The sequence below is a fragment of the Oratosquilla oratoria genome, chromosome 12 (assembly GCF_046742065.1).
Source record: "Oratosquilla oratoria isolate Oo_2021 chromosome 12, ASM4674206v1, whole genome shotgun sequence".
NCBI lineage: Eukaryota > Metazoa > Arthropoda > Malacostraca > Stomatopoda > Squillidae > Oratosquilla > Oratosquilla oratoria.
Window position 1 is genome coordinate 18,692,399 of NC_134788.1, and position 24,338 is coordinate 18,716,736.

The window sequence follows — 24,338 nt, forward strand, 5'->3', positions numbered from 1 at the left end:
GCGGCATGTTAAGGCAGTTCGAGTTCTGTTTTGCCTTAAGCTAACTGTAACGGGGCCAGTTAAATGCTGCCATTTTATAACCGACTTTAAATTGTACCGTTATCATATCGGAATGCTACTGTTTAATCATAACGTACAAATGGGCCAGTTCTGGCCCGGTTAAGATAGATTGCAGTGTTTATAACGTTACATCTCGCGCCATTCCATCTACGGAGATAACGTCCGAGCCTTCGAAGCATGCTCCAAAGAGTTCCGATCTCACATTTTGAATCCAAAGAAACTACAAGAGCGTGTGTTTTTTCACGGGCTGATATATTTTTCATTTTGCTGTGTCGATTCCACTTTTTATTACCAGGTAACAAAGCAATGACATAACGTATACATTATAGCCTAGTGATTACACTTCAGTGGCAGCAGTTTGTTTGGTAATGATTTTATAGCGGGTCTGTTGCATTAAATTTCCTTGGGTGAGCGACAATGTGTAAGTCTGGCACTTTATCAGTTTATCAGACACTGGGCCTATAACGTTGTAAGCTATCAACGCCAGCTTAAGTAATTTCTATTTTAATTCCTGAATTTTGAAATTAGGTTAAGCAATATTATCATGTATAGTGTTGTTTATTAAAAGCCTCTAGGCCTAACAGTTATTAAAAACTAAAAAAAAACAATTCTACACCTACATTAGAATAATTCTATTTTTAATATTACTAAACTAGTAGGCCTATAGTCAAAACATCTCAACCACAGCCTTTTTTATATCAGTTGTGGGCTCTATTTGATACTACTTGTTACTGTTACTAATACTAGTGAGTTGTGTTGGGTAAGGCTAGAGCTCTACTTATAAATTTATTGTTAGGTATAATCACTGAAGCATATCTGAGTTATTTGTTTATTGTGCTGTATAGAGCTGTATAAAATAATTCAAGTATTAAACAATTTAGTATTCAATATTTTTAAAAATTAGCAATGTCAATTTGGACAAAACGTCGAAAAATAAAAAATTATGTAAATCATCATTTAGAAAATATTATGAAGAAGTCTTCAGAAAATGTGGATAATGTTGATTCTAGTCATAACCAAAATGTTAACATTGTGAAAGTAGCACATAGTTTGCCATCTAGTTCTATTTATGTACAAAATAGTTAAATATAAAGATAGTAATGAGGTACATCAAACTTCACAAGAGTCTTATAAAGAAATGGTTGGCTTTGAAATTGAGGAAGACAATACTATCCTGCATGATAGTGATTGTCATAATAATTATGATTCTTCTGACTATGATTATGTATCATCCGATAATAATGGAAATGGTGACTCACAGACTTTTCAAATTGAGTTGATGGATTTATTGTCCAGATGGGCAGTACAGTTTAATGTAACTCATATTGCACTAAAAGAACTACTTAAAATTTTGAGTCTAGTACAACCATACCTCCCTAAAGATCCAAGAACACTCATTAAAATAGGGAAGATTGATCAAATTGTGCAAATACAAGGTGGTGAGTATTATCATTTTGGTGTTGCTACTGGTATATTAAATCAGCTGACATACCGTAGTGATTTACTGGAGCAAGTCGTACTAAAGTTACATATAATTATTGATGGTCTACCACTGTTTAAAAGTGCCAAAACTCAGTTTTGGCCTATTCTGGGGTTAATTCCAGGAACAGCAAAATCACAACCTTTTGCTATTGGTATATTTTGTGGTGATTCAAAGCCAGGTAGTGTTGAAGAATTTCTTTCTTATTTCATTGATGAAATGAGAGAGTTAAAGGTAAATGGAATAAAATATGAAGATAAGACCTATCAGGTAGTTATAAAGGCTTTTGTTTGTGATGCTCCAGCACGATCCTTTATCAAATGTATTAAAGGGCACACTGGCTATACTGGATGTGAAAAGTGTGACCAGTCTGGTGTTTTTGAGAAGAAAATAACATTTCCAGATACTAATGAACAGTTGCGCACTGACATAGCATTTGATGAAATGCATGATAGAGACCCCCACAAAGGAGAATCCCCTCTTAAAAGATTAGGTGTTGGTCTTGTGTCTCAAGTGCCTTTGGATTACATGCACCTTGTGTGTTTAGGAGTAATGAAGAAGCTGATTTGGCTTTGGTTGAAAGGACCATTGACTGTAAGAATAGGGAGACAAGTTAAAGATAGTATATCTGAAAGACTTCAAAGTTTAAGACAATTTATCCCTCGAGAATTTTCAAGAAAACCTCGTGGCTTAGATGATATTGATCGATGAAAAGCTACTGAATATAGATTGTTTCTGTTATATACAGGCTTGGTTTCATTAATTGACAGACTTCCTCTAGAAATATACCATAATTTCATGCTTCTATCTGCTGCTGTTCATATTTTAGCCAATCCCAAGCTAGCTTCAACTCATTGTGATTATGCACAGCAGCTTCTATTGTCATTTATTCAGCATTTCATGAGATTGTATGGTTCAGAGTTTGTGACCTATAATGTACATTCTCTAATGCATCTTCCTGATGATGTAAAGTTGCATGGACCTCTAGATTCATTTTCATCCTTCCCTTTTGAGAATTTTCTTGGAGCTTTGAAGAGAATGTTAAGAAAACCTAGTGGTGCATTACCCCAAATAATTAGGAGATTAACAGAAATTTCAAATATAATGCAGCCTCAGGTTGCTGCACATTTTCATCCTAAAGGCCAACATTATGACCTGTCCCAGCTCAGTATCTACTTTCAAAATATAAACAGTATACTGAATTTCATAATGGGAAATTTGTCATAAGTAGAAAAACAGGCAACAACTGTTTTCAAATTCAAGGCACAGTATGTTTGGTTCAAAATATTTTTAGCCAAAATGATGAAATTTTTGTAGTGTATAAACGTTTCATGACTTTGATTATCCAGTAGAATCTTCAAAATTGAATATTCATGCTGTTTCTAATTTACAGTGAATTGTTAGCAGCAAATGTTAAAGTCATATCAGGCAAGTATGTCTTACTGCCCAATTGTGCCAACTCTGCTGCAATTCCTCTAATACATTCATTTTAGCTGTCATTTTTATCTTTTATGTAAAATTACATTAGAACATTGAAATTGGGATTTTGTCTTAATTTATATATTCTTTGTTTCATGAGATAGTATTATTCTATTAAGATTTATATCAATATATATGGTGTTATACCATTTGGCTGAATCAATTTTACCAAAGGTTGGGATAATGCATATCAGGTATTACTAAAAATTATAAAATAGTCATGTTTTGAGAATGTCTGAAACCCACTTTTCGACCTACCAGTGAACTGTAACTGTCAAATGCCAATATAATACTATGGATTAATATAGTATTTTTTGCCCTATTACCCCTCAAGCCTGTATTTACCTTATATTTAGCTTGAGCCCAAACAATTAATCTACATCATTCTATATATTTTGAGAATATAGTAATAATTAAAGGTATTAAACTGTGTTTAGAAAGACAAAAATATATGTACTATTAGTGGGTATTTTAACTTTAAATGGAAGTGTTCAGTGCAAATGCAGTAGAAAATATCCAAATGTTAGATACACAGTTTTACCAGTAATGTTTATTGTTAAAAGTAAAAGTAAGTTTTCACTCGGTGATGCCTAGAAACATTATCATTTTAAAAATAGATAGGGTTGTTGTTTCAAATAAATGATATCACGTAATACACAATTTAACCAAATGTCAATGCCTAAAACAAGGTTAAACTAAACTTTCTTGTAAAATGTAAGCTATGAATATAATTATTTGTTTTCTGAACATGGTTAGAACTTATCTGCAGTCAGATATTTCTGTCATTATTGATTTTATGATACTATATCATATATTTTGATTTATTAATAATACTATTTGCTGCCACTTGAAATTTTCTCTATGCTGTAAACAATACCTATGCCTAAGCTAATGTTAGCCTTTAATTGCCACAGAATGTATGTTATTGTCGCATTCACCAATAATAATACTGTTGAGATGGTCCCCAGTGGATGGATCCTGGGGCAGGATGAGACCTGGTGGCCAAAGAGTAAATCGTTGACAGCAATTACAAAGATGATAAAAGATAGGGTGGTGCCAGACCACACATGGGAGAGGCATAAGATGCGTGTCATCTGTGTGGCAGGTATGTAATATCTGATCATTCTTGGAATGACATAATTAAATTTGTGACATATGGACTGATTAACTCTTAATATATCCCCTCTCTGATTTTCCTTGGTACATTCAAGTTAAGTTTTTGTAATTGTAGTTGCTGTCCATTCTGTAATTGAGTATAAAACTTATTTTTAGACATTTTAAATGCTGAAGATATATCATATGTAAATTGATAAATAAATTCAGTCAGTTAAAATGATAAGAAATAATTGTTTCCCCCCATAATTATATCTCTTGATGAGACTTGAAGGTAAATATTCTTTGGTGGTAAATGACTTTGTTAGAATACATTCATTTGCAAAGATTTCATGTGATCTAATTCTAATAATAAAGTGTCCACTAAACTTTTGATTGTTTTTTTTTTACTTTACAGCTATTTTCCTTATTTATTATATCACCCCTTTGAATTCAGTTCATTTGCTGATTTTTTCTTTTGTTCTTAAAACTGCTGATAGTAAGTTACAAAGAATCTGTGTTCATTTTTTGGGTTATGGTATCTTTTAATTTGAAATATTCTCAGATTTTGTAATTGATAAGGCAGTTAAAAAACATGTGCCTCTTTATCACATTGGCTTTGAACAATTTTGAAATAATTCCCTAGAATTCTCCTATAATCTTAAATCATTTTTCTCCAATAAAACTCATATGAGGTTTTTGGTATTTTTTGCCCTCCAGATACATATGAAGATGGAAGACGGAAAGCAAGGGAGGCTGAAGAGACAGATAACCCTGTCAGCCAAGGTGAAGAGGAGCTTGGACGAGGAGCAAGAAGGTATAAATTGGTTTCATGTACTTTTAGCTTATCAGGTATAGCTGGCAGATAGCTGCGATCTGCAACTCCAAGCAAAAATATGATTATTTACATAATAGAGTGAAGGAGAAGTGTGAGGGGAGATAAATTGACAAAACCATAACCAAAAAGAGATATTACAATCTATTATTTAATCAATGTGAATTACATAAAGAACTGAGATGGAGCAATAACTATATATAATAGGCAGATTTGATATACAAAACAGGACATCCTCAAAAAGGGTAATAAATGAATGAAAAGTTTCTGTCCTGATTTATCTTGTGCCGGCTTTTCTGGATAATATATATATTATCAGATATATTTTGGTTGAAACCCTTATATATTGTATATTATCCTAATTTTGCAGGATAATGAAGCTGTTATTTTTTTATTTGTGAGTATAAATTAGTGGGAGGTGATTGGGGCTTCAATTGGTGATGGGTAACTTTTGTATTGCTTGTAAAATCCTATGCTTATATCTGACCTTAAATAATTCCTTATATTTAGTAGTTGGTTATATTACTCCATATACAAGAGATATATAATGGGATAATATTTGGATTTTATTGTTGTGTTCTTGTAGTAGTTAAGGTGTACTTAGTTACTGTGATTGTGGACCAAAATATTCAGTAGAATTACATTGATTTTAATTTGCTTTTCATAGGTATACATTTTTCATTTATTATTGACTTCATTCATTGTATGAATTTTAGAACTTGTGTGCCCATATTTTTGGTGCATACCCAGCTTCATTACTTATTTCAGATGTGATTTTCCTTATTGGATATTAATGTAGAAACGTTTTTTGTGTGTATTGTTTAGGAATGGTGAAAATCATGTTCTTTATTATAGGGGTGATTTGAATTTTTTGCAGGATTAGATCAAGATACCCTCCTAGTAGCGACGAGGAAGAGGACTATGTTCCAAAAGCAAAAAGAAAGTTGGCCAAAGCACCTGCAATCCAAAAGATGCCATCAGTTGTGTCAGTGAACATTGCGCAATTCGACACGTTTGACGATGCAGCGGGTGTGTCTGACATATTAATTGATACATCCAGCCTAGCTCCAACCAGTACCCCAATTAGAGCATCAACAGCACCCGTTAACTCAGGTATCTGTTTATCTGTTAAACCTATTTCAGTCAATTTCTATCGAAAAAATAATATATTTAAAATTTCTTGCTTTGTTTTAAAAAATTATTCTTAGCACTAGTTCTGGTGGTAACTTTTACTGGTTTGAAGCTATGCCTGAGTTATTAACTTTTCCAAATAATATACATACATATACCAAGGCTTTTTCCCCCTTTAAGGGGGGGTAGCCAAAAAAGAACAAGGCATAAAATCACTCCCACCCTTTCCATCCCCACACCTGACTCCCCTCCACCCTCCCTCCCATCTTAGCCCTCCTGGATGATTATAGATGATAATATAGATTCTAATGGATGATAATATAGATTCTATGGATGATAATATAGATTCTACTTAATTTCAATTAAGGGCTGCTTATCATTTCTGTCATATGAATGATTGAATGTACTTCTCATTCTCAAAAGTTGTGAAATAATTTATTTTTATGCTAACCGAATGAGCTTAGTACAATGTTAATATTTTTTTTGTGTAAGATGCAAGATAATTTTAAAAATAAAAAGTTTATGGTATTCATTTTGCGTATTTTACCCTTTTTGCAGCACGAGATGTAGAGTTTCTTACCGTTTTAATGGAATTGAAACATGATCTGGAGGAGCTGCATGCTGAGGTGAGAGCCTGCAGGGCAGAGCTGCAGAAGCTCAATAAAACGAGCAGAAAGGTTGATGACGCTGAGCTTCCAATGCAGTTGCCACTCACCTCCTTAGAGGAGTTTGACGTATTCGAGGGCTGGTTAAATGAAGATAAAAAACACCAAAAGATATTGGTAAGAACGTTTTTTCAGTGTACGCTAGCTTTTCTGAAATTATCTAGATTAATATGCGACAAAAAAGGAGTACCACTCAGATGCATTTAATCGTTTGCCAATTACTTCTGTTAGAAAATTATGATGACTCTGTCCAAATATTGTATTTACCAACGTTTCTTATATTGTCTAGTGTCTGTAAAACGTACCTTATTTATTGTCATGTTTTACACGAGTACATACAATAGCATTTTAAGGATTGTTACTGGTAATTCTGACCCAACTACGATTGTGTCATTTTAGAGGGCACATTTTGTTGCTGCAGTTATTTTGTAGTAGGTGTCTCTTTGTTTTTAATTTATTATTGCTATTCGACTTTTAAATACTTTTTTTAGGCTCCATCTTGCTCCCTAACCCGGCTTCTCTTTCTAATAATTGTCTCTGCTTAAGTTTGTCATTCATAGTTCATTTCTGTGTAATACCTCTTCTACTTCAGGAGAACAAGCTCTGCTTGATTGGAGGCTTTGACCTACGGGACTGCGTCAGGAGGATGGGCTCTTCGCTACTAAGCCACCTGCTCCAGGTCAAATTCAACTGGATTGGAACGAAGGGCTGGAAGAGCAAGGATGATGCGGAGGCAAAACGGGGTTTTAAATCCACAACGCTGTCTACAGTCTGGATTGGTATGTTTTATCTTTGGTCTAAGAGAACTATTTTTTAATGAATATTGATATCGAAATACTGGTGATATGTATGGGGAATGAATAGCATCATTTTCGTTATTAATTTTTTATTCTTATTTACAGTTTGAGATTGTTGAAAGTGCATCAGATGCCCCTTGTTATATTAAACGAATAACCCGGGTATATGGGGGCCATTGGGGGGTTGTTTTTAATAATGTCAAGATTCTATATATCGACCCTATTTTGGTTTACTTGTTAGGGTGCTGAAATATGGTTTTGGGCACAATGATCACTAACGTAATTTATTGAAGTTATTAGCTATAGGTGTTTACACTGTCTATTTCACATGTTTCTGCATGATTGTTTTTTTTGTTATATCCCTTTTGTCTTACTTTAGAAGGCATTTAAATAAATAAATGTCGAATTGGATCTATTTCTAATACTATGCATTTCTTGCAAGCTAGCAAGCAGTACTTACTGAAACCTAATCTTAGTACAAAAAACTTATAATTCCCCATAAACGTTTTGAACTTTTATGTAGATCGAAGTCTACTTCAGCTTTCTTCACTTGTTTTAAGGAAAAATACTAACTTAGAGGTTCTGAATGTCTTATCAATTCTATTTGTTCAACTGATTTTTAAATATCTATTAACATAGTTAATTCTTTCCACTTTTCAGGTGCTATCCTCCGTTTAACTTGCATTGAAGGTGCTGTGCAAGCCCATGTAGAGCGGGAAATCATGATTTATCTGAGAAATGCCTCAGACAGATGTGGAGGCAGAAAAAGGAGGAAGCAGGACTCTGCTACATCCGTTTGATAATAGAAGTCTTAATTGGTCTTAGTTTAAAATAAGTATAATGCCATTAAGTCAGACCCAGTCGACACCTAGAAGTCAGATAACGTACAACATACATAGTTCTTCTGTACAATTGCAAATAAAATAATATTTGTTAAATTAATATTTCTTGTTATTGTGTATTCACCTGGTCTTTCACCAGGTCTTTGGATCACGTGTTGGACTCGTGATCGACAGCTATTACTATATATTAGACATTTGTGAAAATGACAATTGGTTCTAATGCATTTGCCTAATTCCAAACACTAAATTAAAATGTGAATGTAGTAGTTTCAGAGGGATTAGTTTGTTGAGTGTAGTTGGGAAGGCTTATGGGAGGATCTTGGTTGAGAGGATTAGGAGAGGAACAGATGGAGTAATTGGTGAGGAACAGTGTGGAATTAGGACAGGTAGAGGTTGTGTAGATCAGATCTTTGTGGTAAGACAGATATGTGAGAAAGCTATAGGAAAGGGGAATTATGTTTTTTGGGCTTTTATGGATCTGGAAAAGGCTTATGATAGGGTAGACAGAAAGGCACTGTGGGAGGTTATGAAGATATACGGGATAGGAGGAAAGCTTCTGGGAGCTGTCAAGAGTTTTTATGAGAATAGTAGAGCTTGTGTCAGGATTGGAAATGGAGAGGGTGAGTGGTTCGAGGTAAAGGTGGGACTTCATCAAGGATGCGTTATGTCACCCTGGCTGTTCAACTTATACATGGATGGGGTGGTGTGAGAGGTAAATGCAAGGGCAGTGGGCAAGGGCTTGGAGATGGTTAAGGGACTGTGGGAAGTGCTTATAGGTGAACGTGTCATAAAAGTTGTTCAATTTCTTTGGTGAACTTATGTATACTTACTCTATCGGAAAGAGTATTATTGCATACTAAATTGTTTTAGTAACATGTATATATTACGTGTAGTTAATTTTTTTTTTTTTTTTTTATGATAGTATCTGTAATCATTGAAGTATCCACAGGCATAGGTAATCAGCCTACTATGTAGGAAATGAAAGATTAGAGTCTTGGAAACAACTTCATTGAGTTAGATTTTTTCCTACTCTCTTTTATTCTTTTTTATGATTTTTTTATTTTGAATAGTAGAAACTTCAGTGAAAATCTGCTATGATAAATTAAACAAAAAAATTAAGTTACAGTTTCCTTTGTTTTTTTCTGATCAAATTAAAGAATTACTCTTTCTCTTTACAAATTCGAAAGAATGAATGAAATCGGACAAAAAGAAACAGAGATATGGCTATTTAAATATAAAAAACATAAACTTTTCAGGAGAGGCATTTAAAGTTTAAAGGAGCGCACCGGCATTTAAAATCCTCCGGCCGCGTACTCACTCGTGACATTGTCTATTTTTTTACATTTCCGTTTAAAAACTTTAAACAAAACTGAACTGGCTATCGAAAATTTGACTTAATTTCAATATACAGAATGTTTTTTCATGCAATGGGGTTGCAAGATGTCGCCAATAATTTATCTATTTCATTTTATATATAAGAACAGAAACGGAATTGAGCTGTAATATTTGGTCGAAGTGTTACAGCCATCATAGAGAATCTTTTGAATACCTGTTGGTAGAATAAAAGATAATACGATCGCATGCATGACTGGTAGGCTAACAGATACGCGACAGGGCGACATCCTTTCTCCTTTAGCTTTGAAGAGATACTGAGATCCTTGTGGTGATTGACGATTAGTGTTGGGCAAGTTGCCAGATATCTCCATATATATTAATTATAGTAAACAAAACAGAACTGGGTATCAAAATTTTGACTTTATTTCAATATACAGAATGTTTTTTCATGCAATGGGGTTGCCAGAGGTTGCCAAAAATTTATCTATTTTATTTTATATATAAGAAAAGAAACGGAATTGAGCTGTAATATTTGGCTAAAGTGTTACCACCATCATAGAGAATCTTTTGAAATGTTTACCTAAAATTCGTTGATTTTCCAGAATTTTTCGTGTTTTTCGCGCCCTACAGTCCCTTAAAGAAAATGGAGAACAGTGGGAGGTGAGCCAGTTGTTGTTTGCGGACGACACTGCGCTTGTGGCAGGATCGGAGGAGGGATTGAGGAAGTTGGTGACAGAGTTTGGGAGAGTATGTGATAGAAGAAAGCTAAAGATAAATGTGGGTAAAAGTAAGGTGATGAGATGTACAAGGGGTGAAAGTGGCAGGAGACTGGAAGTGAGCATTAAGGGAGAGCGACTGGAGGAAGTGGATAGTTTTAGATACTTGGGTGCAAATGTGGCAGGGAAAGGTGGAGTGAAAGTGGAGGTAGAATGTAGATTGAGAGAAGCGAGTAAATGCCTTGGTGGATTAAAGAGTGTGATGAGGAATAGACATTTGGGAATGGATGCTAAGAGGAGACTGTATGAAGGAGTGATTGTGCCAACAGCACTGTATGGGGTACAAACATGGAACATAAGAGAAGAAGAGAGAAGGAGTTTGAATGTGTTTGAGATGAGGTGTCTGAGAAGTATGATGGGGGTTACTAGGCTAGATAGAGTGAGAAATGAGGAGGTGAGGAGGAGAACAGGGGTGGAAAGGGAGCTGGGAGATAGGGTTGATGAAAGAATATTAGGATGGTTTGGACACATGGAAAGAATGAGTGAAGAAAGACTAGTAAAAGAGGTGTGGAAGGCAGATGTGGAGGGAGTGAACATGAGGGGGCGTCCTAGGATGAGGTGGATGGATGGGGTGAAGGGGGCTTTGGGGAAGAGGGGAATGTTTGTTGAGGAAGGACGGGAGAGGACAGGGGTGAATGGAGAGTGGTTGAGAATGGAGAGTGGTTGTATATGGATGATGTTATGATAGCATGAGGTGGAATGGGGGGGTGGATGGGGGGTGAGGTAGTGTGTGTGAGCAAAATTTGACGCAGCCCGAAGGGATTTCTCCCCGTCCTTTCATTTTATGCAATGGGGGGACAGAGAGGGGGGGGTCGCCGATTTAATGAAGCGGCCTTGGTGTGGATGTGCTGTGTCTTGCGACACTGCTTCTGACCCAGGGCAGTGGACAAGGTGCAGGGATGACCCGTCATTCAGGAGGTGCTAAGATAAGAGGGAGGGTGGAGGGGTGTGGAGTGTATTCAAGGATGGAATGGGTGGGAATGATTTTATGCCTTTTTCTTTTTGGCTACCCCCCTTGTAAGGGGGAAAAAGCCTTGGTATATGTATGTATGTAAATTAAAATGATCACATGTAAAATGAAATTCTGCCGAAATATATGACCAATTTAACGGGTGTTGAGAATTTGTTTCCAAATTTGTGTATGTCTAGGATATATGCGATATGCGAAATATCAAAATGTAAGCTTATTAATATCAGAGACAAACGCCATGTTTACTATGTCTGTTTATAAATGACTGAGTTTTAGACAAAGGCTGTATAAACATTGACTAATCATTTGTGTGTGTGTTAGTCGCTGATAATTATAGTTTGTACATTCAATTTTGGCATCGTGTATATATAATAGTTATTCAAACAATTTTAGCAAATTTAGAAAATATGATTTCTCAGCACCGGTGATATTTGTGGTTAACCGTGAATGAGCCATTGCCGGGGGGGATAACATTTGCCATAACTGGGCTGTATCTGTATATAAATGGCTGCGTTAAGGGAATCCCAAAAAGGCCCAGAACCGGCGCGTTGTGGCCCAGTTACGGCTGCCGTAACCGGCCTGTTATTGGACTTGAACCGGCTCCATTAAGGAAAACCTGAAAGGGGCCAGAACTGGTCCCTTTGTTGAACAATGACGGCAGCCATAACCGGCCCGTTTAAAAGCCTGTGTGCAAACACTGCCAATGCCGTTAAGGTTCCAAAACGGTACCGTTACGGCATAATGGCAAGCCTGAATAGGCCCACTTTTGGCTAAGAGGGAAACCAGAAATGGGCATAAAGTGGGCCATTTCGGGCATGTTTACTGGGTATTATATAATTATTATACACAAAATCATACAGCACATTATGAAGGAATCTGATTCTGTTAAATATGCTTTTGATCCAATTTTTATGGGGAACATGCAGATTTAGGTGAAGCAAGGGAATTATCCTAATGAAGACCACATGCCCTTATTATAATTGACATAAAATATCAATGTTGACACCATTACTATTATAGAATTATTCACAAAATACATATTTCTGCATTGTGTATTACTTTTACATGTCGTAAGCCAAATCAGTGTACTATTCTTATTTTTCTTCCTATATTCAGTATCTGAATCATGACTATAAATGTATATATGAATTGATCGACTAAGCAATCAACTGGTACTCCATTTGTATACAATCACAATGTAACAATTTAGTTCCATAAATTTTCAGTTTAGTTGATACTTATTCAACTTTCCGGTAGCTATTGTTGATGTCACTACAGTATTTCTTACTTCTGTTATATCCGGGGGGAAGATTCTCAATCTTTATGCTAGGATATTTGTAACATTTTCTTTCCATTTTGAATAATATAGTACCCTCCCACCATCCACTTCACGTCTAACACTCGACTTCGCCCACTGTGTTTCAATGCGCAATCGCATTTCCTAAAAATGCAACGTTTGATATATGAAATTAAATATTTCATAAATAGTTTTCTCTGTGAAAAAATACTTGGAAAAATAAGAAGAGTTATTTGTGAAACTGAAAAACATAGCGTGAGAAAAAGTAAAATAATATGTATGTGTATACACACACACACACGCGCGCGCACACACACACATGGGCTGATTGTGCCTTCCTAGACTTGCAAAAAGCTTTTGACAAAGTACCACACAGAAAATTACAAAAAAAAAAAAAAAAATGGAACACATAGGAGGAATACAAGGGTTAGAGGACTTCCTGACTGGTAGAAAGATGAGAGTAGTGCTCAGAGAAAAATATTCAGATTGGAAAGAGGTGATCGGTGGAGTACCGCAAGGATCTGTATTGGCACCAATAATGTTTGCTACTTATGTGAATGACATGGATGAGGATGTGAAATGTTACATGAGCTTCTTAGCAGACGACGCCAAACTGTTAGGAAAGTAGAAACTGATAAGGACTGTGAAACACTGCAAGAAGACCTGAATAAGGTATGGAACTGGAGTCAGAAATGGGAAGTGGACTTTAATACTAAGAAGTGTAGCATAATGGAGTTTGGAAAAAGCAAAAATAGAATATCAGGAAAATATACAATTGGAACCAAGGAAGTAAAGAAGGTAGGATCCGAAAAAGATTTGGGGGCAATTATCACAAACGACTTATCCTATGACAAACAGATTAACAAAATTTCGGGGAGGCTTACAACTTGCTAAGATTAATAAAAGTGGCATTTGCATACTTGGACGAAAACATGAAAAAAAAATATTGGTTACATTAACAAGGCCTAAACTAGAGTATGCGGTGACATTGTGGTCACCCAGTACCAAAAAGAATATAAAGAAAATAGAAAAAATCCAGAGAGCAGCAACAAAAATGGCACTTGCACTTGCAAACCTATCATATGAGGAGAGATTGGCTAAACTGGAGTTACCGACGCTGGAGCAAAGAAGAGAGAGAGGTGACCTACTGACCATCTACAGAATCATGAAAGGCACAGAGATACTTGATAGAGAAGATTACTAAACTGGGACAAGAGAAACACAAGAGGACATGGAAAGAAAAAAAAAACATAGCTACAGAAGAGAAATGAAGAAAAACAGTTTTCCACATAGAATAGTGGACACTTGGAACAAACAGGAGCTTCAGCTTACAGATTGGGATGCAAAATTAAACGAAAGACCTGTAGATCAGATGTGGGAAATATTTCAAAATACGCTCACTAAGATGATTCAAACTTACATTCCTTTTAAGGACAGACGTCCCCCAAATCAGGCTCGCCCAAAGTGGCTCGACAAAGAAACTGAAAAAAGTATTGCTAAAAAGAGACAGGCTTATAAGAAATATAAGTGCTCGGGTGCATCTAATGACTATGAAAGTTATGTGTCAATACAGAGAGATTTAAAAAAGACAATAAGAAAAAGAAAACGACAATACGAAATAAACATCGCTGATAAATCCAAAGAGAATCCCAAAGAATTCTATAGTCACATTAGAGATAAAAAGTTTGTTAGGAATCACATTGGTCCACTATTATCTGCTGACGGTCAACTTGATTATTCAAATGAAGGAATGTGTAATATCTTAAACAATTTTTTTAGCTCGGTATTCGTAAACGAAACACCTCAAAGTGAATTCCAAACTGAAACGTGTGAAAAGTCTAGGGTAAACTTACTCACTACGGTAAATATAACAAAAGAAAAAATTAAAAGGTGTATAGATAAACTCAAAGTTAATAAAACACCAGGGCCTGACGGTTGGCATCCAAGAATATTAAAGGAAATGAAAAATGAGATTGTTGTTCCATTAGAAATTATTTTCAAGAAATCCATCATATCCGGAGATGTCCCACGAGAATGGAAGCTTCTATATGGAAAAATGTTACAAGTGGAGTTCCTCAGGGTTCCGTTCTTGGACCACTTCTATTCATAGTATATATAAATGATATAGACCATGGACTAAAATCTACTGTTTCCAAATTTGCTGATGATACAAAACTGTGCGGAGTGGCAAATGATCACTCAAACCAATTAGATATTCAAGAAGATTTAGATCAATTACAGCAATGGTTTGAAAAGTGGCTAATGAAATTTAACACAAGTAAATGCAAGGTAATGCACATAGGTAAAAATAACAGTAAGTACGATGACAAGTTATTTGGAAATTCGTTAACAAAAGTGGATAGTGAAAAAGATCTCGGCGTAATTATCAGTAACAACCTCAAATCATCCAAGCAGTGTATTTCAGCCTCTGAGAAAGCAAGTAAGATTCTAGGACTGATTGCGCGATCTTTTGACTTCAAAAGTCCATCACTCATTAACAAGCTATATAAATCGTTAGTTCGTCCACATTTGGAATATGCTGTTTCCGTATGATCACCGAATCACATTAAAGACATTGACAGATTGGAAGAAGTACAACGGCGAGCCACAAAACTGATTCCAAATATAAAAAAAAAATCATACGAAAATCGACTAAAACATATGAATCTGTTTTCCCTAAAGAGCGTAGACTCAGAGGTGACTTGATACAGGTCTTTAAAATTCTAAAGGGAATTGACATCAAAAGTGACAAAATTTTCACATTGAATGAGAATCAGACAAGAAACAATGGTCTCAAACTGTCCGGAAATAGATTCAATTTGGAAGTGGGTAGAAACAACTTTGCCAACCGTGTAGTTAATGAATGGAATAAACTTCCTGCAGAGGCAGTGCAATGTAGTTCAGTTCGAAGCTTTAAAAATCATTTAGATAAACACCTAAGCAAGATGCTGTAATGATTATTATTTATTCTATATGATTTGTTTTTGTTTTATCATTTGTCTGATTCTCATTTATTAGGTAGTTATATGTCAATTTATTATCATTTATTATTTACCTGTTTGTTTGTTGTTTGACTGTACCTATGCGTTTATTTATGTATTTCATTTGATAATTACATTATTATAGTTTTTATTTATTTATTCATTATTATTATGATTTTTTCGCATCCGACCTAGATATGGACCAAAATCGCTCCTGTCGGCATACTCCACCTTTGTAATCCTTTGTATATATATACATATATAATATATATATATATATATATATATATATATATTGTGTGTGTTCGCGCTTACGATTATTACAGCTACTAATTTTGCAGTACATTACTGATACTATACTCCTATTTATATCCTATTTTGATACTACCACAACCACTATTACTATCACTGCTATTACTTTTGCAACTACTATTACTGTTGCTGGTACTACTAGTGCTACTACTATACACCTGTTATTCTTGATCATAATATCAATCTGTGTCATGAGCAAGTTTCTACCCGAGAGTGATCCTGCCCTACGGAAAATCAAGGAAGTTGGGCGCAGGAGATTTTGGATTAATAAGTGCTCGTAAAGGAGCGTCCCTCAAGGGGCTAAGTCGCCGACGAAGAGAGTCTCCAAGAGAAGAATGGCCTGGGCAACCATGAAGGGACCGGCGCACCCCGATTCCGACTTCGAGGGCAAGAGTCGAAGTCCCTCACTACGAAGACTTGGCTTGGGCAGCCATAGAAGGGACCGACGCTCCCCGTGACTGACTGACTGTAAGGACGAACGGGCTTTTTCTTATATGGGCTGAAATTGAATGGGCTAATGCTTAAGCGACAAGGGCAACGAAAAGATGTTCTGGGCTTTGATAAACGCTTTAAGGGCTTATTGAATAGGCTTCGTTACATAATAGACATTGAAATGTCTTCTTATGGGCACCAAGAAAGAAATATGCTATTATACAAATGGGCTAACGGGTATGGAAAATAGCCTCTTGTGCTATGAAGAGAAAAATTGGGCTCCTGAAATGTTTTTGGGCTTATTGAACGGGCTTTGTAAAGTTTGCTCATGACTACTTGGGCTAAAAGGAATAGTTGCGGGCCAGGAAGAGCCTTGTCAACAAATCGCCGGAATTGATTTGGGCTTCATTGGGCTAAGTTCCCTCAGCTGAATAAAATAATTTGTGTTTACATTAAAAGATAAAAAACCTTGAGTGACATTCGTCCAGTGAGTTCGTTTAACAAATCCTTTTGACTTATGTAAGCTTCTTAGTTGTTTAGAATAATTTGGTGTGAGCCAAAAAATAAACACATAAAAATAATTGAGACACTAGATTGATTTTTCAGAATTGAGGCTTACAGACTGCAGTCATCATGTTATTTTATCAATAACCTTGGCACCCACCCATCCACCGTCACTTCGGCAGCGAGGTGATTAATACCGTGACTTGGCACATGAAGCCAACAAATCTCAGTGGCCCCCAACTGAGATGTCATTCTTGCTGACGCCAGACGATTTTATTAAGCTATAAGAAATGAAGTAGGAGAATATTCTACTTGTGAGACTCCATTCTGTTTGACAAATCTAATGCATTGGATTTCGTCAGTTTGAAATATATGCTTACGTATATGAATTACAAAGGGTATGTAAAACTATTTCCAAATTTTTCTCATGGAAAAAATGCCTCATTCACGAAGTCTCCTCGAAGTGCTCCAACAATCTCGAAGTACCTAGAGACTTTTGTCAGTGACCAAAGGTCTTGGAAAAAACGAGCCATTCTTTTTAATGCCATTTTTGCATAGAGTATTGGAAATGCCCAGACACTCGTAGTGCCCAGGAAGTCTTTCCTGTTCCCAAGAGCTAATGAAGAATCAAGAAAATTTTGTCAGTGCCCAGAGCTTTTCGAAGTGCCTAGATATTCCTTTTGAATACCCTTTCCGGAAGCAACACACAAAGTACTCAGACTTTCTCCAAGTACCCAGAAAACGTTTTCAGTGATCAAACATTTTACTTGCCAACAAACTCGTAAAAAGAATATCCAGTTTTTTCCCTCCGTTTTTTTTTTCATGAAATAATGGAAGTGCCCAGGCTGCATTTTCAAAGCACACAGAAATTCTCCTCAATACCCAGGAGGTCTTAATGAACTCAGAAACTTTCGTCAGTGTCCAGAACCTTCCAGTGTCCAGACACTCTTTTCATTGCCCTTTTCATACCTGAAGTACTCGGACACACTTTTAAATAGCCAGAACCTCTTTCCAGCGTCCAACAGATCTCGAAGAACCCAGAAACTCTTTTCCATGCTAAGGAACTCTTAAAGTGCGTAGAAACTCCTCGTTCAGAAACCACTTTTGAGTGGGATACTGGAGGTTCCCATACACTCTTGTCGTTGCCCAGGAACTGGAAAAGGACCCAGAAACTCTTGTCTGAATCTAGAACGTTTCAAGATGCCCTTTGTCGCGTCTCCTATACATATAAGCACTTTGCTCAAATAACCTTCGAATTACTGGAGTACTCTGGTGTAAATTTTCAGTGTTCAAAAAAGTCCTAAGATACCCAAAAGATCTTCCCAGTCACATTTGTGTATAGAATAATCAGAAATTCTTTTGTGGGGACCTCAGAGCCCTTCCTCCACTCCCGACATGGGCTCACAGCAGTCGCAGGTTCTGCCGGTGCTGCTGATGCCGGAGGTCAGGCCTCCCTCCTCCACGTCCGTCATGGGCTCACAGCAGTCACAGGCAACACGTGCTGCTGCTGCTGCTGCTGCCGCCGGAGGGCGGGACTTCCAGGCGCTTTCTCTTAGCACCGGCTGCCTTATTATTGGCTTCCTTTCTCTTGAAAGGCAGTCTCCTGTTCCTTGGGTTCTTCCTTGGGCGAAGTTCCACCAACCGCCAAGTCCGGACGGTTTTTTATCTTGTAGATGATGGTGATCTTCATGGTTGATGCGTTTTGGCATTTTGAAGAGTCCTCCTGGACAAACTTCGAGTCGCCCTTCGCCAGACGCGAGGCTCCCCCTCTTCGAAGGCGGACGAGACAGATTTGCAAAATTGTGCCGACCATGACGGAAAGAACGAAAATGCATTTCTCGAACCCCTATCATCATTTGCCTCCATATATATGTTTGTATACACACACACACACACACACACACACACACATACATATATATATATATATACATTCATACATGCATATATATACATATATGCATATGTATATACATACATTCATACATGCATATATATATATATATATATATATATATATATATATATATATATATATAAATATATAAATATATATATGCAAATGTATATACATATATATATGCCAATGTATTCCTTAACAAACTATTAATTTCTTGAATTTCCAAGTCTGGTGAAGATACCATGCAGAGTAATTGGTTTACTGCCAACCCCGATTAACTGTTTCGTTCACGCACTCGGCTTTTACTTTATATTCTGACCATTGGCAATATGCCTATACTAACCATGCAAACTTCAATTACAAGTTTAAGTCACATGAGAAGTGGTGGAATTGATGTAAATAATACTTTGGGGAAACAACACTGTTCTGTAAGGTAACCATCACAAGGAGGGAGGCGTATATCCCAGGACAGTAACACGACAGAAGAGCGACAGCGTGAAGTGAAAAAAGCAATAGGTCTTGCAGAAAAACTGGGGCGTGAGACGCCTTTGAGAAAAGGTGACCTAATTGGAAAGATTACATAGAAAGGCGACAAATGAAGAAACTGGAAATAGACTGTTGCGCGGCGCCATAATTAGGAATTCGCGTAATTAGTTTCCTTGTGAGACACTCTGACACTTCAGGAGCAGTGACAGGGTGAAGGCGAGTATATCAACAGGAGTTCGCAAAGGAGGAAAAGATGGAGGAAGAGGAGGACGGGAAGGAGGAAGAGAGGAGTTGGGGAAGAAACGTAGGAGATTCAAATGGTGGTGAGGAGGAACGGGGGAAATGGAAAGAGATAGAAGAGGTAGAAGAAGAAAAGATGGAGGAAGAGGAGGACGGGAAGGAGGAAGAGAGGAGTTGTGGAAGAAACGTAGGAGATTCAAATGGTGGTGAGGAGGAACGGGGAAATGGAAAGAGAAAGAAGAGGTACAAGAAAAGGAAGAGAAGAAGGAGAATCAAGAAGAAAAGGAAGAGGGAAAAGAAAATCGAATGAGGGACAGGAGGAAAGAATAAAAAGAGAAGAGTTATAACATAAGGAGGTAACCAGGACATCAAAATACCTGAAGAACAGACTGCGATAAAAAAAGGAAATAAAGGCAGTGCTGAAGGAAATGAAACCAAAGATTATAGAAAAAAAAAAAAAGGATAAGAGTTTGGAGTCGTGGAGAGGATGGATCAATCGACGCTAAAGGAGGACGTGCCTGCGATGAAAAGATGAAAGGAAGAAGCGGAAGAGGCAAGCATAGAGTAGGTGGTGATGAGGAGGGTGTTCCCAAGGGACGCCTGAAGAAGAAGAACAACTGATATGAGTCAGAAGCACTACAATGTTTTGAAGCTTTGTTTATCTCGGGAGACTTAGTTTATCCCTGACGGCGTGGCATCTGAGAGGAAAAAGGAACTGGAATCTGTGTAATCTTGATATCCGTTTGGTTATATAGTGTCATCGTGAGAGTAGTATCGTTAACACAGTATTGGCTTACAATTAAACTATCTATCTGTATACCAAGAGCTTTTCCACCCCTTATTAAGGAGGTACTTACCTACTCCCACCTATTCCACTCCCCTCCACCACCCTCTCCCCTCTGCAATCTTAGGTCCTCATGGATGACGGGTCATCCCTGTATCCCGCTTACTGCCCTCGGTCAGAGGCAATGTAGCGAGACACAGTACATCCACAGCAATGCCGCTTCACTTAATCGGCGACCCCCTCCTCTCCGTCCCTTTATGCAGAAAAAGAGGAGACGGAGAGAAATTCCTTCGGGCTGCGTCAAAATATCCTTCACACGTAAACACCCCCCCCCCATCACCCGCCCCTCCTTTCTTTGCATAACAGTATCATTTAAACACAGCCACTCCCCACTCATCCCCATCTCAACTTCTCCCTTCCTTGCTCAACAGACATTCCTCTTTTGCTCAACGCCCCTTTCACCCCATCCATCAACCTCATCCTCGGTCGTCCCCTTAAATTGAACCCCTGTGGATCACGAAAATTTGGGAAACAGCTCTGGTTGGAGCTTATACTGATACAGAATTGGCAGAACTCACCTTTTACATTTGGTATTGCCTGACAAAGCTTTACATCTTATTCTCATGGCGTGCGTTCCCAGTAGGTTTCGGTGGAAAAAATATGTTCAGGTTAAAGTATAATACATTTACAAGACATGCTGAACTACCTTTTTGACTTCAGTGGATACAGAATAAGAAAGGAATAAGTAAATAAATAAACACAAAATTGGGTCATCCAACAAATGGACTGATTAAGAGATATTACTAAGAATGTCCTAGGTAGTTAGGCTACCCTTACGAATCTTGAAAGCTATGAAGGACAGGCTAACGCTGTTATTGTGTGCCAATGCTAGTGGAGACTGTAAGATCAAGCCCTTATTAGTGTATCATTCAGACAATCCCCGTGTATTCAAGAGAAATAACATCATAAAAACTAAGTTACCAGTTATGTGGCGAGCTAACACTAAGTCGTGGGTCACAAGACAATTTTTTACTGAATGGATCCATGAAGTGTTTGCTCCCCAAGTTAAGGCATACCTCATAGCAAAGAAGTTGCCATTAAAATGCCTTTTAGTGATGGACAATGCCCCTGCACACCCTCCAGGTCTAGAGGATGACTTAACAGATGAATACAGTTTCATCAAGGTGAAGTTCTTGCCCCCCAATACTACTCCCTTACTCCAGCCTATGGACCAACAGGTAATTGCTAACTTTAAAAAACTGTACACCAAGGCCCTCTTCCGAAAGTGTTTTGATGTGACATGTGATACCCAGTTGACCCTTAGAGAATTTTGGAAGGATCACTTTAATATCCTCAATTGTGTTAACATAATAGACCAAGCTTGGGGTAACGTCACTTATAGGACATTAAACTCTGCATGGCGAAAACTTTGGCCTGAGTGTGTACCTGAGAGGGACTTCGAGGGTTTCCAGTATGAGGCTGGTCCAAGCACTGCTGCTGTTATTCCTGCTGGTACATGTACTACTGAAGAAAATGCTGTCATGGAGGACATTCTTTCCATGGGAAGAAGTATGGGCATTGAGGTCAACAGGGAGGACATCGATGAGCTTGTGGAAGGCCACTCTTCTGAGTTGACCACAGAAGAGTTATTGTACCTGCAACAACAGCAGCAGCAAGATTTGGTTCAGGAGCAGGAATCCTCAGAAGATGAGGATGTAAGAGAGGAGGCTTCCAGTGCAGTGATCAATGACATGTGTGCTAAGTGGGGTGAGTTGCAGGCGTTTGTTGAAAAATACCATCCTCATACAGCAGTCAGTAACCGTGCTGTGATAATTTTCAATGACACTGTTATGGCGCACTTCTGAAAAATAGTGCAGAAAAGGCAGAAGCAACTGACAATGGACAGGTTCCTTCTTAAAGAAAAGAGGAAGGCTACTGCCCAGCCAGATTCACCTCCACGGAAGAGAGAGAGAAGGGAGAAAACCCCTGAAGGCGCGTTACCTAGCGTCATCATGGAAGGGGATTCCCCTTCCAAGGAGTAACCCTCCCTCCCGTCCTCTCCACATCCATTCCTGTATGCCATCAACCACTCTCCAAAACGTAAGTAAATTATACAAAATGGTTTATAATGCTTTATTTATCTTTATCATGTACTGCTTGTGCACATTTACATCTTCATTGTTGTTTAGATACACGTTCTTATAATATTTTAGGTATTTTTCTTAATGGTAAGAACGGATTAAAATACTTTCCATTATTTCTTATGGGAAAATTGGTTTCGGTGTTCGAACAAATCGGTGCTCGACCACCACCTCAGAACGGATTATGGTCGAGTACCTAGGTACGACTGTAGTATCATCCATGTAAACTAAGTAGTCAGTATGTATAAAAGAAAGGAATTTCATTTTGCTAAAGAAACATTGTTGAACTTCCAGCAGTATCCATCTTCAATATTCCTTTCGATTTGCCTTCTATCTCCAATATCATCACTTTCATTTGGAGGTGCGTCCTCGAGGGGCTGGCAGTCATTCTTCGAACTAGACCCAAGATTTCTTCATATGAGCTTTGTATTTCCAAAACCTTAATTACACAAGGAGTGCTGTGAACCGGTGACTGCTCCCCTCCATTCACTACGACAAGTTCTTGAAATATAAACAGTTCCACATACTAATAGAGCAGACACAAGATCGAAGTTTCTTCCTAGAAATGTTTGTAGGAAGCTTCTGTGGGGTTTTCGGTTTCCATTCGATGCAACTTCCTGCAGAGGCAGTGCAATGTAGTTCAGTTCGAAGCTTTAAGAATCATTTAGATAAACACCTAAGCAAGATGCTGTGATGATTATAAATTTCATATTTTTTTTTTTTTTTTTTTATCATTTGTCTGTTTGATTTTCATTTATTATTAGGTATATGTCAATATATTATCATTTACTATTTACCTGTTTGTTTGATATTCAACTATACCTATGCATTTATCTATGTATTTTATATGTTATTTACATTATTATAGTTTTTATTTATTCATCTATTATTATGATTTTTTTCGCATCCACCTTTATAATCCTTTGTGACTCGAGACACATTGAGGTGATTATCTTGAGCACATCTTAGGCACTCACATGGGGAACAACTAAAATTTACATGAAGATTAAAACGTTCACAGGTTACGAACACATATATTTTTTCTCAAAACATGTGCACGCGTTTTTTTTTATCAAAGCAATATCTCTTCTGTCCTTAATATATAAAGACATATTTTCAAAATAGTATATTTCCTTTATTCTCAAAATATAATCGCACATTTTTTTCAGAATATGATATCTCTTCAAACACAGACAGCAATGAGGATGAGATGGTAATTAGTATAGAATATCAAGGAATACGTACTCTTCACTAAACTTGTACTAATTAACCTCCTTGACAGCTTTAACATAATTATATAGTTGAATATCAAATATATTTATTTTTCTGTTTATTTATTTTCCTCATACTATAATGGAGAATTATTTAATCTGATAATAAACAGGCTTGTTGATCCACAACCTTTGAGTACAAAGACAACCTCAGTGAATAAACATCCCTATTTGTATGATATACTCTGTATGACTATCAGCCTACAACAGCCAATGGTGGATGGCTCATTGTCATCAAAATAGACAAATGAATAAGTTATTAGAGAAGCTGATTAAAAAATTAATATAAATTTACAGATGAATAAATGAAGAAATAAACAAACAAAAATTATATACACAAATAAATGTAGACATAAACAAATTAATAAATCAAATGAATCGATAACAAAAATAATAATTACAAAACATAACATTTGTAACAATATCAACAATAAATCGCAGGACATAAATCACAGAAATACCAGACTGTTTCCTTTAATGCTGAATATGAAAAATGAAAAAAACAACAACAATGAAACGGTTTGAAGC

General features: G+C 36.9%; 2 protein-coding genes across 6 annotated transcripts in view; one reads left to right on the top strand and one right to left on the bottom strand.

Moving 5' to 3' along the window:
• The window catches only part of LOC143031036 (uncharacterized), a 73,309-nt gene that overhangs the window by 30,856 nt on the left and 18,115 nt on the right, over nt 1-24,338 (bottom strand). The window contains exon 1 of one of the 4 annotated variants that reach the window (XR_012966972.1): nt 12,751-13,081. The exons of 2 other annotated variants lie outside the window; for them this stretch is intronic. The gene's annotated coding sequence lies outside the window, so the exon portion shown is untranslated. Of the gene's footprint in view, nt 1-12,750; nt 13,089-24,338 lie in introns of those variants that run through there. One more of the 4 variants, XM_076194402.1, reaches the window with a different exon arrangement.
• On the top strand, nt 181-11,077 carry LOC143031034 (uncharacterized). Of its 2 annotated transcripts, XM_076194398.1 has the most exons (7): nt 181-355; nt 3,934-4,124; nt 4,832-4,928; nt 5,824-5,975; nt 6,636-6,859; nt 7,335-7,521; nt 8,200-11,077. In XM_076194398.1, the coding sequence occupies exons 2-7, from the start codon at nt 3,935-3,937 to the stop codon at nt 8,337-8,339; spliced, it is 990 nt and encodes a 329-aa protein (XP_076050513.1). In that variant the 5' UTR covers nt 181-355; nt 3,934; the 3' UTR covers nt 8,340-11,077. The 2 variants fall into 2 exon arrangements, with proteins under 2 accessions (XP_076050513.1, XP_076050512.1); XM_076194397.1 differs by lacking the exon at nt 181-355 and having other exon boundaries at nt 3,216-4,124.

Bases quoted from the DNA above. Each gene is read 5' to 3' on its own strand.
- LOC143031034 (XM_076194397.1), top strand. From the start codon at position 3,899: ATGCCTAAGCTAATGTTAGCCTTTAATTGCCACAGAATGTATGTTATT. The intron at 4,125-4,831 runs GTATGTAATATC...TTTGCCCTCCAG, and splicing joins GCGTGTCATCTGTGTGGCAG to ATACATATGAAGATGGAAGA. The intron at 5,976-6,635 runs GTGTGTCTGACA...CCCTTTTTGCAG, and splicing joins CACGTTTGACGATGCAGCGG to CACGAGATGTAGAGTTTCTT.